The sequence below is a fragment of the Exophiala bonariae genome (assembly GCF_035927105.1).
Source record: "Exophiala bonariae strain CCFEE 5792 chromosome Unknown scaffold_13, whole genome shotgun sequence".
NCBI lineage: Eukaryota > Fungi > Ascomycota > Eurotiomycetes > Chaetothyriales > Herpotrichiellaceae > Exophiala > Exophiala bonariae.
In genome coordinates this window covers 376,110-393,760 of record NW_027042488.1, presented here as the reverse complement: position 1 = coordinate 393,760, position 17,651 = coordinate 376,110, and the positions used below count along the sequence as shown (strand labels likewise).

Below are 17,651 nucleotides of genomic sequence, written 5' to 3'. Positions count from 1 at the left end.
ACTTGAGTCTACAGTCTTATCACCACCGCCACCGCAGCAATGGCACGAGGCTCAAAGCGCACTCTTGAGGAAATCGCCAATCACGAAGAATCGGACGATGATGACTATGATGATCACGCCCGTAGTCCCGCCAAGAAATCCCGCTCCTCGAAAAATAAGCAACCTCGGGCATCTGGGAACCCTCACAAGAAACCGCGTCGGGAGTATGGTGATTCTGACATCGATAGCGACGATGACGACCTAGTTCCCGATGATAGTGCATCCGAAGATGATTTCGAGGACGATGAACCAGAAACAAATGAAAACGGACGCCCAATGCGAAGAACGGCAAAAAAGGCTGTCAAGTACGAGGAAGAAGACACTGATGAGGACGAAAGTGACAGATCCGCTTCAGAGAAACCCAAGACACCGATTCGGAAATCTGCACGCAAGAAGCTGATCATTACACTCAGGACGACTCCGCGACCTATACGCTCAACGAGGAAGAGGAGCGACAGTTACGCTGGCAAGCACGCCCTGCGTTCCCCTTCTGTACCTCAACCAACAGGTACACGGAGGAGCAGCCGTCTTTCTCATGATGATGAGGAGGGAATCTTCGCCCTGACGAACTCAGGAAAACATGTGGAAGTCATACGAGCTGGCTCCCGTGACCCTGAGGACCTCCCTCCAAGATCTACAACAGGTGGGAAAGGCCTGAAATACCCGTCTAAAAGTACCATCGATGAAGAACCAGAATCAGTGCCGAAAGATGAAGCCGCTGGAGAGGAAGAGGAAGAGGCCGACGAAGAGCTGGAGATAAAGGCTTCACAGCACGAACTTCTTGAGAGTGATCCGCCCTTACCTGGGGAGAATGATGCACACATTCCTCAAGTCGTCTCAGATCTCCAGGAATATGCGGCCACACAAAGTGAAGGCGGGGGTGAAGATGCTGCACATGAGCCCTCCGAAGAAAACCCAGACCAAGCTGAGGACGACGAAGAGGATGAGATCATTCCACGCGGACGACCTAAGCGATCGTCGACAAAGAGACAGGAAAATTCGCCACCTGCAGACGCTGGGCAGCAAGATCTAACGCATCTACGTGTCCGGAATCTTCGAAGCCGTGCCAACGATGGCACCTCTGGAAGTCGGCGCCGGAAAGCACAGGAGGAAAGCAGCGATTTTGATCCTGAAGAAGAACCCCAACATCTGGACGAAATGTCAACTTCTGGAGAATCCGATGCATCACCACGTAAGAACAATCGTGGGGATGGTGATTATGAAAGTAGCAACGCTGGCAGGCGGTCAACACGACTGCGGAGCAAAGCCGTGTCCCGCCAGATGTCTGACGCTAGCGAGGAGCTCGCTGCAGAAGTTGCTGAACTTAAGAGAGCTGGCCGGAAAACAAGACGTGAACGCGAAGAGATCATCTTCGAACCACGCCGACGCCGAGCTGGGAAGCAACCAAATTACGACTTGCTTCGAAGCCTGGCGCCCATCGAGGATGAGGAAGCACCTGCAGCACCCTCTCCTTCACAACGAGCGCGTAAACCTGGTGCTGGCAGCTGGCAAAGAAGTCTCTTCAATACTTATGGTCCATTTGGAGGTGGTGGAGGTGCTGCACCTGTCCTCGGTGGGTCAGTAGCTCGAGCACAGGGCGGAGTAGACTCTGACAGCAGTGACGATGAAGGTGCGAGGCAACCAGGTGGTGTAGGCGGTGCCATTGGCATGACTCCAACGACAGCTGGACCACTCAATCTATTCCCCCAGACACACAATGCAGATCCCGCCCAGGCTGCCGGAGGTACTCCTGCAAACCTTGGTAAACTCAAGGACAAGCAGGCCCTTGCAGATGCAGATCCTTTGGGAGTTGATCAGAATGTCAATTTTGACAGTGTTGGGGGATTGCAAGGTCACATCGACCAACTCAAAGAAATGGTTGCACTCCCACTTCTCTACCCTGAGATCTTTATGCGTTTCAAAATCACTCCTCCCCGAGGCGTCCTGTTCCACGGTCCACCTGGAACTGGAAAGACTCTACTCGCACGAGCTTTGGCAACAAGTGTCAGCTCGCAAGGCCGAAAGGTCACGTTCTACATGCGCAAAGGTGCCGATGCCCTCAGCAAGTGGGTGGGTGAAGCTGAACGACAACTGCGCTTGCTTTTTGAAGAGGCTAGGAAAACTCAGCCGAGCATCATCTTCTTTGACGAAATTGATGGCCTAGCACCCGTCCGATCAAGCAAACAGGAACAAATTCACGCTTCGATTGTGTCGACTCTTCTTGCGCTGATGGATGGCATGGATGGTCGAGGACAGGTCATCGTTATTGGTGCAACTAATCGTCCTGACTCAATTGATCCTGCGCTACGTCGCCCTGGTCGATTCGACCGCGAGTTCTATTTCCCGTTGCCTGGTACTGAAGCTCGTCGTGCCATCATCGACATTCATACAAAAGAGTGGAAGCCAGAACTAGACCCTGCCATCAAGAACGAGCTTGCGATGTTGACGAAGGGGTATGGCGGAGCGGATCTGCGAGCGCTCTGCACCGAAGCTGCTCTGAATGCCGTTCAGCGGCGGTATCCACAGATCTACAGTTCTGTCGAAAAGCTCAAAATCGATCCACAAACAATCGAAGTTACACCCAAGGACTTCATGATCTCAATCAAGAAAATGACCCCATCATCCGAAAGATCAACTTCCTCAGGTGCTTCTCCGCTTCCAGAAAGTGTTGCACCTCTACTTCAGAAGAATTTTGAAGAGATCAGAACATTACTGTCAGAGGTTCTACCACAAAAGAAGACCTTGACTGCTCTGGAAGAGGCTCAGTTTGAAGATGTGTATGATGGCCAAGGATTCGGCAAAGAGAAAATGCAGCAAGCATTCGAAACCTCCAGAGTATTCCGACCACGACTTCTTATCCATGGCAAGCTCGGAATGGGCCAACAGTATTTGGCAGCTGCATTGCTGAACCATTTCGAAGGTCTCCATGTGCAATCCTTTGATCTTCCAACATTATTGAGTGATACTACAAGTACTCCAGAAGCCACGGTAATCCGACTTTTCACCGAGGTCAAGATGCACAAGCCCAGTGTGATTTACATTCCCAATGTGCAAGATTGGTACAGCACTGTAGGCGCTACCGTCATCTCTACCTTCCTCGGACTGCTGAGGTCAATCAAGCCAACAGATCCAGTTCTTCTTCTAGGCCTAGTGGAAGGTGAACAGGACGAACTTGATGAGAGCATGCGTCGCGAACTTTTTGGATACTCAAAGCGCAATCAGTATGAACTGAAAAAGCCAGGCCACTCTGAGCGGCTCGCATTCTTCCAAGGACTGCAGGACTATATAAGGACAGCGCCTCCTGATTTCCCCAATCCAACCAATCGTAAGAAGAGGCAGCTCGAAAAGTTGGACGTGGCACCTCCTGAGCCTGAGAAGTCTCAAACGCCATTGTCGAAGGAGGAGCTCAAGGCTCAAAAGAAAAAAGACCGCCAGACCCTCAATATGCTGAAAATTCGACTCCAGCCAATAATGGACCAGATACGAACGAGACACAAGAAGTTTCGCACTGGCGTGATTGATGAGAGTCAGATCCGTTACCTCTTCGAGGAGGCCGATCCTGGCACAGTGACATCTGACCTTCACCACGAGATTCTTGCCCGGGCGTCCTTCAGACCTTTTGAGATCGGAAAAGATGCACATGGAACAGTTGGCTTGCTCGATCAGGCTAATGGCAACTTTTATTATAATCTTGATTCGGTGACCATCGAGAAGCGACTCAGCAATGGATATTACAAGCGACCGAAAGATTTCCTAGCTGATATCAAGCGACTAGCAAAAGATGCAAAGGCGATTGGGGACGAAGATCGGCTGTTGAAAGCCAACGAGCTGTTAGCTAACGTTGAGGTTGATATAGGATCGATCGAGTTTGGTGAGCCTGCATTCGCTGCAGAGTGTGAACGCGTCTATCAAAGAGAGCTCACCAGAGAAAAGGAGGCCATGGAGAAGGCACGGCTTGAAGCTGAGCAGAATCGAGATATGCCACCACCACAGGTGATATCAAATGTCCCGCATGGGAACTCCGGTCCTTCAGCAACGACGACTTCGACCACCGGCCCTATCTTACTTGGGGAACCAATGGTCCGACATCATGATTTTGCAGAGCGCCTGTTGCCGACAGTTCCCTCGGCCGAAGACTCCACCGACTCAGTAATGACAAACGGAGTGCATCATGGGCATGATCATGAACATGAGCCCGTGACCAATGGCTCTAGTTCGAATCATGGCGCGGACGCTGAGGAAGATACGCCAATGGGAGGTACTGACGCTGATGCTCACGAGTCTAATGACAAGAGCAATGAGACACAGCCCACGCAGACCACTAGCTCATATGACAACCGCGAATCTGCCCAGCCACGACCTTTCCATGCCTATACTGCTCCATCTCAACACCTGATGAAAGAGTCTGGCATGTCTGCACCCCGGTCTCAAACAGGTCCTTTCACACCCATGCCAGCAGGAAGTATAGCGGCAGAATTCCAAAATGATGCAAGCACTACTCAGTCTTCGGACAAGAGGATGTCATCCGGTGACAGGGAACAAGGAAACACTCAAGGTTCAGGCCCTAATTTATACATGCTGGAAGAGCGCCGCTCAGCAGGCGTAGGCAGTGATATCCCGGATACCCAAGGTACGCGTTGTTTTTCGTCCGCCCACAGCCGTCTCCTTCAAGTCGTTGGAAAAAGTGAATTGTGTGGTCTGATCCATAAAGCAGATAACCCATTATACTCACAAGGTTCACCTCCCAGCGATAATGCTACTCACCTTCGACCGATAGATCAGCCATCCTCGTCGCAAGGTCAACAGGGGCTTTCTCAGCCTCCAGTGCCTCCATTCGATGCCCATACAAGTACACAGCAGACCCATCGACCGAGCTCACAGATCTTGGACCTCCTCAACCCATCTCCCCAACCAAACCTCATTCAGGTCGAGCAACGTAACTTGACTAACTTCCAAATGGAGGTGGCAGATAAGACTACTGGTCTTAGCGTGGAACAGCTTGAACAGGTTAATAGTGTTTTGATGGACACATTGTGGCAGACAAGGGGTGAATGGGATCGCGGAAAGGTGCTTGCGGAAGTGGGCAAGGCCTTCAACAATGTTATGACAGACATGCAAGAGTCAGGGCAGGACTTTGGCCCGAGCAGCTGGGGCCGCAAAAATCAAGTGTAAGGTGTATTGGTCCTACAGGACGAATGGGAGTACATCATTCAGACGCCCTGATAATAAAGCCTTGGAAATAAGTTGAGGCAATGAAAGTGTAGCAAAGGATATCTGAAGTAGGTCTTGGTAGCTGGCTATTGTGCAGGGGATCAAAATGTACAAACATGAAACAAACAGTACATGTCTGATGGAGTGATGTTAGCTATCAGCAACATGCTCTCTCTGTATGTTAAATCGCAACAATGATATCCCAGTCCCAACTCGTTTTACAGAATTGAGTGCGAGGCCTGAGCCAAGGATATTTATATCCACGAGGGCAGCAATTTTAACCGCCTGCCACATGTTCAGTCAACAGGAGTCGCCATCAACTTCCGCAACAACTTTTCATCGTAGGAACACCTTCGTCCCGATCCAGGTGTGAGCCACACCCGGTTATCATTCAGGTAGGAGCCATCACCATCAGCTAGCAACAAGTGAAGTGCCTCCTTCCCTCTTCATGACGAAACACCATGTAAATGTCATCACAGCTTTTCGCTTTCGCTTTCGGAACGGAACCAGAACTCTGTGCAGCAACTTCCATCATGACCTTTGGGTTCATAATTTCCAGTCGTACCCAGAACCATCTGTAGTCATCATGGAACACCCTGTGTTCGTTTTCATGCTTAACTCATGCTTCGCAGCTTGCACTCATCCCTCTCAAAGATTCGATCCACGGCGCTTTGATCTAAATCTCCAGGATCGCAAAACTGTACAGACTGACTATTGTTCTCACTGCTCTCCTTGTGCCTCTCGCACACTGCCTGCGTTCTTTTCTGACATGGTCAAACTATGCTCCTGTCACCGCTACGTGCCCATCCACTCCACTCATCCGAAATGCTGAAGGACTCTGCGCTGATGAATACTTCTATCAATTCGGACGCCGCCGGCTTGCCAACAGAGCATTCCGCCGCTTCATACAAGGGATCAATCACGGTGTGGCAGAAGGTGAAATATTCAATTACAATAGCACTCCCGTGATTGCACTTGCTTCGAGTGGTGGTGAATTGCGAGGTTTCCTCTCTGGTGCTGGTGTTATGCAAGCATTCGATGCGCGAGATTCTGAAGACAGTGACAAAGGTGTCAAATACCTCTACCAGGCCGCCTCATACCATGTTGGCTTAGACTGTGGTGCTATGCTCGTAGCTGCTCTTGCAGGCAACGACAACTGGACCGTTTCGGACCTATACCGCAATATTTGGAGTTCTGATTTCACCAATCCTGATTTTCTGCCTGACAACATAAACAAAGGGCAAGCCTATGGCCGTATGGCCGTATGGCTTTGGCGATGGCCGCTAAAGAATTGAATGGCTTACCGTCCACCCTGGTTGATGGCTGGGGCATGTTATGTTCATATCATCTGTTGAACATGACGCCTGGAGCTATTGGCACTTTTTCTGGTTTGACGAAGAGTCCAATGCTGCGTGCTTTCAGAACACCATATCCAATTATCACAGCACTCGGGACAGCTTCAGATACAGACGCCGATGAATGTAGTGGGGTTGATAAACGATCTCTGCAGTTCGAGTTTCATCCTTATGAAACAGGGACATGGGAAGCTGGATATCGAGTGTTTACACGGACAGCATATCTGGGCACACCACTCAACGATGGTCTACCGCTCACTGGGAACTTTGTGTGACGAATTTTGACAACCTGGGCCTTATTCTTGCAACTTCCAGTAGCCTAAACGCGCCTCCTTGCTTACCACGCCAGGACATCAATTCTTCGACACTCAACCAGCCACCGCCAGTTGATGACTTGATGGGATTGACAAGTGCACTGCACAAACCGTCGGGTCATGATCGCTATGCTGTTTACCCAAATCCCTTCTTCCAATCGAGGTTAGCTCCTGGACTTGCATCAAAGGAGTCCTTGCACCTTTCCAATGGCGCAGGTGGTGGTCAGAATGTTCCATTATGGCCGTTAATCCAACCAGAACGGGAAATCGATGTCATAATAGTGAACGACAATTCAGCCGACAGATATGGCTACCCGAATGGGACATCCCTTTACAATACCTGGGTACAGTCACAAGAGGCCGGAGTTACAACTATGCCACCCATACCAATTCCGGCCACAATGGAGCTCTTAGGGCTGACCAGACGACCGACATTCTTCGGGTGCGAGAACTTGCATGCCATAACAATCATCTATCTTCCAAACAGACAAGTTTCGTCTCACAGCAACATCAGCTCGTATCACTTGATCAATTTTTGGAATGTATACAGCTTGATCGCGAATGGACGAAGGATCGCTACGAATGGCAGAGATGAGAACTGGCCATACTGCCTGGCTTGTGGTCTCTTACACAAGGTTAATCAGGGAAATCTAACCCCTGACTGCGCGGCATGTCTTCGAACGTACTACTGGCCGAAGGATGGACCAGTGACAAACGCTACATTGTCTTTTTGATCATGGAGACTTTTGATAACTCGCAGCGGTTGACTTTGATTAGCGGTTCACTTAGTTAGGCTGATGTATTGAGGTCATCACTTTCGAGTTGTGATAGGTCTCAGTATCTTCCATTCTCGCTCTTCACCAGGTCGAGCCCATGAACCAGAGACCCGTAGTCTGTTGGTGTTGATGATCAGGGGTAATATCAGTGGCCCAATGCGAGCAGGCAGCCTCCAGACAACATCTTTATGAACATCATACAATAGTAGAATTTATACACATCAGGAGTGAATAGTTTTAGTCGTTGTGAATAGTAGTAGGTAGGAGGATTACGTAATGTTGTCCAGCTATGTTCAACTAAGTGATGTAGCAACTATCATTGCAGTACTGTTGGTAAAGCTAGTAAGAAGCGTTGTACTTTAGATGGGTCGCACGAATTCCACAAAGACTGGAAAATATCCAAGATCAAAAAAAGTAAAAAGCACAAAAACTCATCCAGTTCTTACCCCCCACCGTCAGGGTTCGAACTGGATGAGAAACCCCTTTCGGGATTTTTTGGATAATAATACATGAGGAGGAGGAGGAGGAGGAGAAGAAGAAGAAAAACGGTGGCGCATGAACACGGAGACCTCCCATACGCCCTCGATGGCATCTGAAGAAGAAGGAGGTAGAGAGAGGGAAGAGGCGGATGGGGAACCAGTGGTGAACTGATTGAGCCATCGAGGGCGTGTGGGAGAGCCTCCGTGCTTTGGGTACCTTATTTTTGGTGGCAGGAATTGGGAACTGTGAATATATGTAGTTTTGGTGGAGTGCGGTGGGTTTGGTGTAGAGGGGGGTGGTTTGTGGTTGTGAAATGAAGTTAATTCGAGTGATGCCTGGTAGTAGGAGGTGTCTTACTGGGTGGATGGGTGACTGTAATGTCTGAGTGAGGCTGGAGTGTAGTGATGCGAACAAGGCCGCCGTTGAATAAGGTTCAACGAGGCTGCTCCGCGGTTGCCTCACGCTCAAGTCGTGTGCTGGGTTGGTAGGTACTTGGGTCGGGGTATCTTGGGCTATGTGAGCGGATCGGGCTAAATGACTGTTACTGGCCAGCTTTGATCGACTTGACTCTCTCACTCCCTAGATGGCTACTCGAAGTGTGATAGACCTCGACCTTGTCTTGCTCTGCCGGCAGTTCGGTTCTGAAACCGCCAGCCTTGTTCGTGGCTTGCTCAAATATGCGACATCAGCTATCGAGGTGGACATGCATGATGGTCATTGTCTTAGTTTTCCCATACAGTGTATCATCTTCATAATTCCTCCATCGAGATCACTCTCATTAAGGTCGAACAAGGTGGCTGCAATTGAGTGGGCAGAGCCTCACCTGCGGTTCTTCCGGCCTCTTTCCTTCATCTCTCGTGCTTCCGTCGTCCCAAGGACTTATGCTTCAGTTTGGCAATGAACTAAATCTGGTGAACTATATACTGCTTGCAATGATATCGGCCGCCTGTTCCGCCAATGCATACACAGCGTGCTGGATGTGCGCGGCAATCGTCGTGGGGATGACACCGGCATCGACGACACGGAGGTTCTCTGTGCCCTTGACAACCAAATTGCCGTCAACGACGAGACCCATGCTGGTTGTGCCTGTGGAATGGTAGCATGAGCTGTTGGTAAAGGTGATAGTCGAATGTCAGTTTGTCACCTAATCATATCGGGTGTCTAATGGGAAGTGGGAACAAGGCTGAGGGGGTCGAAGAACTTACGCAGCGGAGTTGGCAATGCGAGCATCGATCTCGTCGTCGGTGATTCCGTGATGAAGGGGTGGGAATTGATAAGATGGGGTTTCTCCGGCGATGATAGTCTCGCTCCACGACGTCTGGGTGAAGAGTTTCGTGATCCTTCGTACAGCGTCGCGGATTGCGTAGCGGTCAACTTCGGTCGTGTAGTATTGCGGATCGATCAACGGGCCATGGTGAGGGTTGGCTGAAGCTAGTTTCACAGTGCCTTCGGATGTCGGTTGCAGTCCAACTATTGACGCCGTGATGTGAGATCCGTCGAACGGAATGACAGGGTCGGTTGGATTACTGGCAGCGTAGACGACGAACAATTCGACGAATGCTCGATCGGTCCTTAGAAGTGGGTGTTGTGAACCGGCAGAGGATATCGGATCGACGATGCCTTCGTCCTTTTCTACGGCCTTGCGCAATCCTTCTAGTGGCAACGACGTCGTGGTGATCCAGTCGACGGGGTTTCCAGTAGTGAACTGCGGCTGTGTAAACAGAGGGTTCTTAGAACCAAGGACTAGTCCTCCCTGTTCCTCCGGGTTTCTTAATTTCCAGTACGTAGAGTACATTGGGTGATCTTTGAGATGTTTCCCAACTTCGGGCAAGTCGATGATTGCAGGGATGCCATGAGATGCGAGATTGGTCTTGCAGCCGATGCCAGAAAGCATCAGGAGTTGAGGACTTCTGTACGCACCGGCAGACAGAATGATCTCCCTTGTCGCCTTGTATTCGGTGCCATCTGCCAATCGCACGCCAACTGCTCGGACAGGGTAAGAACAGCCCGCGTCCGTTCCCTCAAGGATGACTCTGGCAACTAGACTGTTTGTAAGGACAGTGACGCCGTTTAGAGAGTAACATGAGCTCGCAATTTGACGATCACCATTTGCGCGGTTCTCGTGATACTCAACAACGCCTAGTGGATCACCACTATTTCCATCCGGTTTATGTTGAATGTCGAGTTCCTTCCAGGCCTTCAGCACCGCATTGCGCAGCGGGTATTGTCTTCCAGTCGTGGAGACAGAAGTCACTGTTATCGGCCCTCGGACTCCATGTTGGGCTTGATCAGTACATGGGTCTACCACATTTTCGACCCGTTTGAAGTAGGGTAGTTGGCCGTCATAACTCCACCTGTGGTCCCTGACTAGCTCCGCCCAATCGTCAAAGTCGGGTTTATGTCCTCTCATCCAGCCTCCTGTGGGAATTGTTTTATTAGCTGTGCCTATTTGATGCTGTTCCCAGTAGCCTCTCATCGTCCCTGTTCAACGTCTCGCTACAGCATCGGCGGATATGGGTGGTCCGAGTCTCAAATGAATATCGGAATAGCTCACCTCTGTTTATGACGGTTCCTCCCCCGAGAGCTTTGCCAGAAGAGCTGGAAATAACACGACTCCTCAGTGCGAGTTGTGGAACAGTAGCATCTTGCCAATCATATTCTGTTCCGACGAGTAAGGGGGCAGTAGCGGCGTCCTTGAGATTCCAGTTCTTGTTCTTTTCTCTATCAGATCCAGCTTCGATGAGCAGGATTCGTTGCTCTGGATGTGATTCTGCCAGGCGGCTGGAAACCACACTTCCTGCCAAACCACCACCAACAACAATGAAGTCATAGGTCTTTCCCGTCATGTTCAAAATTTCATGGTCCTTCCTAGACAGTAATTCTGCACGGGGAGCCTCTTATTTATCAGGATAGAATTTCCATTCCCGGGGACATTCCGAAGTCAGCTGAGGACTGAAGACTTCGGTAACACTCCGCGGACTAGTCTACAGGGTGGCCTCACTGACTCGACGGTGTCGCAAATCGAAGCTGGTGGCGACGAGAAAGTGTGGGTTAGGGCTAGACATGTCCTAGTTCCACCTACCTACTCAGTATGGGTTAGGTGAGTTTTGAAGACATGAGAATTGTCCCTTTGGGTAGTTCAAGATTCCATCTGGCCAATGTGAAGGCATGATTTGATATCAATAGTAATCACAGATCAGGGTTTCTCATGTCATGACCTTGAGAAATGAGTTTGATGCCTATCCTGGCGTCATCTAAGATTCCTACCTGGGGAGTCGCTGTTTGCAGATATTGAGGATATCACAACATGCGATGAGTTGTCGTCAGTGCCAATACTAATAGCGGTACAGGTGCTAGCGCAGTCCGTGTCGAGTCTCGTCATTGGCGGATCGCTAATTTAGCATGGGCTCTAGCTATAATAGGAAATGGTCAGCTGCTAAATGCAAGACTTGCTGCTGAACTTTTGGCGCGTCGCGGGGATGCCAAGACAGGCTCCGACTTCACCTGGAAGTTCAGTTCAGGTTCAGGTTTGCCTGGCCTGACAACGAGGACTATTTCTCTTTAACTACCGTCACTCAGGTACCTAAACATAAGTCGAGATCTCCGAACATCAATCGAGCAGTAGACATACATTATAAGCTGACCGAATCTCATCTCATCATTCCCCGTCATTTCGAGCGGCGCCGCTGCGCCGATGGGAACAATCCCCTCAGCTCGCGCCATTTGATTACCTGTGTTGTCTTGATTTCATCACCACCAATTCGGCTGTTTTTGATCACCATCTAAATCCTTTCCTACTCCGTTAATCTTCGCCTGGTCGTTTCTTTCCATTCAAATCACCTCAGATATGGAGAACGCAAATCGACCTGTTCCCCCTGCGCCACAGCAACAGGCCTCACTAATCCGACCAGAACAAGTCCAGAGACTCCCGCAACTCAACGCATCTCAGAAGCAACAATTCGAACAAGGTGTCAAGAGGTTTTGGGACATCCTTAACAGCAGCCAGCAGGGAGATCCCAAGTACAATGAAGCCTATGCAGGTCTGGTCCGTACGTCGAGTCAATTGATGGCTGGGATGAAACAATGGCAGCAAGCTGCAAAACAGAGACAACTTGCTCAACAAAATGGCCAACAGCAACAACAACCACAGCAACAGCCGAATCAATCGGCGGCCAACCAACAGGCTCCCAAACCACCGGTCCAAGCCCCAACTGCACCTGGTGCACCTGCTCAACCCGCCACCAATAATACCACATTACAATTCAGTCAATTGATGCCGGAGATTCAGAGGAAAGTGAAAGAACAGCACTTCTATTACCCGCCCGCAATGACAAAGGGCACTGAACCCGCAGAGGTGTGGCTACGAGAAGCAAAGACTCGACTTGGCCAGGCGCTCCAGAGGCTTCAGGTGGCCAAACAGAAAAAAGCCGAATTCCAAAGGCAGGCATCACAGAGGTCACAGCAAGGGAATCCACTGAATCCGCAAGAGCAGGAAGTTTTCGCCAGCAAAGTTGCGCAGTGCGACCGAGCAGTGGCTGAGAGCACCTCCTTCATGAAGAAATTCAATGAACAGCAGGAGCAGTTCCGAGCAGCCCAACCACAGAATCAATTCAGTAAGCAACCGACAGCTGGTGGAGATGGTACCGAGCAGGCACCCGTTGCGCATTTACAGCCTGCTGTCCAGGGCCCGACAGCACATTCTATTAGCTCAGCCGTCTCCGCTGCACGTAATCAAGCAAGTGCTACTCAAGCGACAAGCCCGACCACTGCAGCGCCTCAAATTAGCCAGGCCATTGCGGCAACTGCTCAAGCAACTCCGGTCACGGCAACTCCGACCACGTTTCCACCTGTTGGTGCTGCAGGAGATGGTGCGGCAGGACCTCGTCCAGTCTCCCACCAAGGACAACCAATGCCTCCACAAGCATTACCACATAGCGCACAGGCTACCATTCATCCTCACCCCCTGAATACCAGCATCAACGGCGCCAAAACATCAACACCGACCATCACCAAGAATCTTCAGGTGACGGAGCCCAAACCTGTAACAATGCCACCATCAAGGCCTACCCTGACCGGAGGGGCAGGGGTCGGATTGCCTGGTCAACTAGCACAGCCTGCTATCTCCACACTTCCTGGTTATGTTCTCGAGTCAAGCGAGGACGGAAGGGTGCTTTCCAAAAAGAAATTGAACGAGTTGGTTCGAGAGATCTGTGGCCCGGGTCCCGAGGAACAACTCGACCCAGAGGCAGAAGAGGTTCGTTTGTTCATGCTAAATGACGGGCAAACACATAGACTAACTTGTGCAGATCTTTCTTTCCCTTGCTGACGATTTTGTCGATGAGCTAGTTTCGTCAGCATGCAAGCTTGCCAAGTTACGAGGATCCTCGAGTCTGGAAGTCCGTGATTTACAAATTGTGCTCGAACGCCAATACAATATTCGAGTCCCAGGGGTATCGACAGATGAAATCCGGACGGTTCGACGACCCCAACCAGCACCTGGTTGGGCGCACAAGATGAGTGCGGTACAGGCAGCCAAATTGACGGTGGGAGGCTCGGCAGCAGCTGCGACCAGCAGCGGTGGGAAGGATAACTGATGAATTTTTCCAACGACAGCATTGGTGTTATGGGGCGTATTGGGCATCATTGGTCAGAGTGGGTGATTCAGTCCGCTGCAACGTGACTGGGGAGGGCATTTTTATTGTGTTAAGAGACGAGCAGGTCGCTTGGTCTTTTTCACGGAAATGGGATGTTGTTCCACGAGCATGGCTTTCGTACTCGTCGGTACTGAACTGGCGGGCTGTGCAAAAGGCGTTTTAGATCAGACAGAACCACCTTGTAAGATGTGTACATTCCTCGCCACGGCAGTAGACCATAAGGATTGAAATAAGAATCAAACAGCGCATCGAGGTAGGTAGATTCTGCATTGTATTTTTTGTGCCATTCAGATGTTGAATTGCCAATGACAAGTGTGGCTGACGAGCTGGCAGGGGACATGGGTATTTGATTGTGAAGAGTGATTGGTGCCCAGGGGGGGGAATAACGAGAGGGCGTGGAAAATGACATTGTTGAGCGTTTCTTTAAGGAGTGCTCACCTGTTGCAAAAGCTGTTAGGCATTGAATACCACCTAAATCTTAAGGGTGCAGACGCCCGAGAGGTAGAGACCCGATACCTACTATCCACCTATTAGCTCCCTCTGACATGACCTAATCACAATCCGCACAAGCGCCTGTGATCTTCAATTTTTCCAGCCTGAGTGGTGGATATTGGGTATCAATTGTCAAGCGACGTCATCAGCACCAGCACCCCAAACCAAGTCGAGTCAAACTCATCACCCTGCTTAGCCTTGAACTTGAAAGTGTGGCACTCTGTGTGCCAGACTCGTAGAGAGAGGAGTCTGACTTTGCCATTTCCCAGCCTCCAGTGAAGTCCTCCTGTTTCTGATCGCTATAATCAGCTCCCGCCTGCGACGAAAACACCACTGTTGTCGCAACCTTCGACCTGCATGCACTTGTTGTTCTTAGGCCTGGTGGGACAGAATCCTTCCACCATTTCAACCACTGACGTCGTCAGCCTCGTGCCTCGCAGCAGCGCCCAGTGCCAGTGCGTTGTGCCCCTCCCCACCACCGAATCGACCTGGCTATCATCCCTGACTCGCCATCCCGACCCATCAACCTGACCTCAACACCACCAAAGTCCTGAAAACCGCCTGCTCTGTGCGCTCGGATCGACGCCCCATTTCTATTTTCTATTTTCTTTCCATTTCTCCAACACTCGTAAACATGTCCCGATATCGTCCTGATCCTCGTTACTCCGACGGCAACTTGGCCTACCGCGATCCTCCACCTCAACGATGGGACACTGACCGCTTCGTCCGTGAACGAGAGATTCGTGCTCCTGTTATCGATCAACGGCCTCCCTATGCCGATTACCCTCCACCCCGTCGAGCTCCAGTCTACGAAGAGCAGCGCTATTATGAAGATGATCGATATGGCCCTCGTGGTGCCACTGAGCGCAAATACTTCGAAGAGAGGGATTACTATGATCCTCGTGCTCAAGCTGGACAAATGATCCCCTTCGCTGCTCGACCAGAAGCCCCTCCTCGCCCCGGCATCCTTCGCCGTCAGTCCAGTTTAGACACTTTCGACCGCCAACCACATCGACATCACTACGATTATGAGGATGCCTATCGGCCACCTCCAAGACCCAACCCCCCTCGCGAGATGATTCCCGTTCGGCCTCCATCTCCTCGTCGGTACCCAAGGTATGATCAGGCATATGACGACATCAGAGTACAAGACCCTGATTATTACGGAGACGATGGCTTCCGGGAGTATCGTGAGCGAGAATGGGTTAGCCGTCGACGCAGAAACAGTAGTCCATCGCCCCACCGGCACTCTGTGAAGGAGGAGGTGATTGAAGAGGTCAGAGAGGAGATCAGAGAGGTCAAGGAAGAGAAGCGCTACCCTCGCCGGGGCAAGACTCGCATGCCAAAGCGATTGGTCCATACCAAGGTTCTCTTCGACTTGGGCTATCCCTATTATGAAGAGGTAGCTATTCTTTTCAATTTCCTCAAATTTCTGTTCTAACATTGATTACTATAGGACGAACGAACGATCATCATCGAAAAGGCGTTGGGCCCAGATAATATTGATGAGATCTTCACACTGAGCAAGGACTATCGAGAGAAAGAAGGTGAGTTAAATCCTCCAACAAGAGAATACCTGCGTGACAGAAGCTGACGGGATGAAAGTGGGGACAACCCGTCTTCTCGAAGCCCCCCCAGCATCGATTGCCCCTTCCATCAGGGCTCCTAGTGTGCACGGAGGAGTGATTGAAGAGATCAAGATGACCGAGAAAATCGAAGAGATCAAAACCATCCCACTGGCCGAGGCTCCGAAATCTGTTCAGCACTGGGATGGCTTATCAGTCCGTTCCCCTTCTCCAAACCGGCATCGATCCCGATCTCGAAGGAGATCTCGTCGTGGGTCATCACCGGTAGAAGTGGTCAAAGAAACCATCATCGAGAAGGAGAAGGTCGTCCGAGAAGTATCACCAGCACGGACGCACCGATCATCTCGTACTCGCCGCAGAGGGTCGTCAGTCAGTGACGAGTCCTTCATTGAACGAAAAATCACTCGAGAAGCAGAATTTGACGATTCTGGCTCTGTGCACGTAGGACCTCTGGCTCTGGTTGTCGATCGCAAGCCCAACCGCAGCGACTGGGAGATCAAAGAGGAGATCCGGCGTCTTGAATCAGAGCGACGAGCCCTGAGACGTGAACGGCGACACGAGCACGAACACAGCACCGAGATTGTCAAGATTGAGCGAGTTCGAGAGCGGACACCATCTCCGCGCGGCAACGAGATCATTCTCGAGAGACGCGGCGAGGAAGTTCTGGAAGTCAAGAAGGACCGTCGAGGTAGGATGTCGTTAGTCGCCAAATAAGAAAGTATCATATCCTGACTGTGCTTTGTGGAAACAGTTCGGTCGAGATCGGTCGCCCCTAGTCCTGGCATCATCAAGGCTATGATGGCCACTTTGACCTGAACGACGGGCCACAAATAGGGGGAAAGCCTGAGCATCCAAAGTCAAAAATTCCCTTCCACGACACACGTTTGGCTGGTGGCGCCCCCCTAACGACGAGGTTTATTTGAGCCATTCGTGATGGATCATCTTATCTTATATTCGACACCTTGTCCTGCACGAGGCAAATGGCTTATGGTCTCAGAGAGTCGCTTGATGACCACAGATCAAACTGGGGAATTTATGGGACATAAAGTATCGTCGTACGCAGCCGCAAGATCTGAGTACAACAAGTGACAAGACTGGGGAGGCAATGTAAAGTCACATACTTGGGGTCATATATTTGAGGATATAAGTGGTCTCGATGGGCAGCTAACGAGTTTCATTTGTCACGGGAAAGTTCTTCTTCGGATCACTTTACTATATTTTATATAGTACAATAATTGTGCTACAGTATAGAGCGAAAGGAATGGATTACTGGTATCAATCATCACACGCCGTCAATGAATTTTATTTAGGTTGAAGTTGAATGACCTTCCTAGCTTACAGCCAGCTGAAGGTCGGATAAAAGCGGCGTCAATCATATCTCAATGGGGTATTGATCGTGATGGGTTCTCAAACAATACTAAGTAACCTCTACAGGTACTATCCTAGCCTTCGCTAGAGCCCAAATCAACATAGATACTAAGTACCACGAAGTATCAATTCAAGCAGGGTTTAGATTTACCTCCGATGCGTACTAGACAACTACTAAGTATCAAAAGCGCTTTTATACTAGGTATTCTTTAGGTACATTCCCGAAGCGACTCTTGACACCGCATTACGCCCTTAAACTTCCAAGTTGAATATATAAGGTTACAAAGTAGTACCTAAACCCTTCGGGTTCGCTTTAGAGTCACTCTTAAAAGAGGATATCACTTTTTAAACTTTCTTAAGTTCTCTAGATAAATAT

At 50.3% G+C, this 17,651-nt stretch overlaps 4 protein-coding genes across 4 annotated transcripts; 3 read left to right on the top strand and 1 right to left on the bottom strand.

Annotated features, from left to right (window-relative positions):
* Positions 1 to 39: 39 nt before the first annotated feature.
* LTR84_002451 (uncharacterized protein) lies at positions 40 to 6,545 on the top strand (the record flags this gene model as incomplete). The annotated part of the gene is made up of 3 exons (XM_064846061.1): positions 40 to 4,669; positions 4,754 to 5,207; positions 5,939 to 6,545. The coding sequence occupies 3 exons, from the start codon at positions 40 to 42 to the stop codon at positions 6,543 to 6,545; spliced, it is 5,691 nt and encodes a 1,896-aa protein (XP_064706286.1).
* Positions 6,546 to 9,091: 2,546 nt separating this feature from the next.
* On the bottom strand, positions 9,092 to 11,021 carry LTR84_002450 (uncharacterized protein; the record flags this gene model as incomplete). The annotated part of the gene is made up of 3 exons (XM_064846060.1): positions 9,092 to 9,281; positions 9,381 to 10,593; positions 10,730 to 11,021. 3 exons carry the CDS (start codon positions 11,019 to 11,021, stop codon positions 9,092 to 9,094), a joined length of 1,695 nt encoding a protein of 564 aa, XP_064706285.1.
* A 1,001-nt stretch (positions 11,022 to 12,022) lies between these two features.
* LTR84_002449 (uncharacterized protein) lies at positions 12,023 to 13,769 on the top strand (the record flags this gene model as incomplete). The annotated part of the gene is made up of 2 exons (XM_064846059.1): positions 12,023 to 13,429; positions 13,482 to 13,769. The coding sequence occupies 2 exons, from the start codon at positions 12,023 to 12,025 to the stop codon at positions 13,767 to 13,769; spliced, it is 1,695 nt and encodes a 564-aa protein (XP_064706284.1).
* Positions 13,770 to 14,955: 1,186 nt separating this feature from the next.
* Positions 14,956 to 16,621, top strand: LTR84_002448 (uncharacterized protein; the record flags this gene model as incomplete). Its single annotated transcript, XM_064846058.1, has 3 exons — positions 14,956 to 15,723; positions 15,778 to 15,868; positions 15,927 to 16,621. The coding sequence occupies 3 exons, from the start codon at positions 14,956 to 14,958 to the stop codon at positions 16,619 to 16,621; spliced, it is 1,554 nt and encodes a 517-aa protein (XP_064706283.1).
* Between the last annotated feature and the right edge of the window lie 1,030 nt (positions 16,622 to 17,651).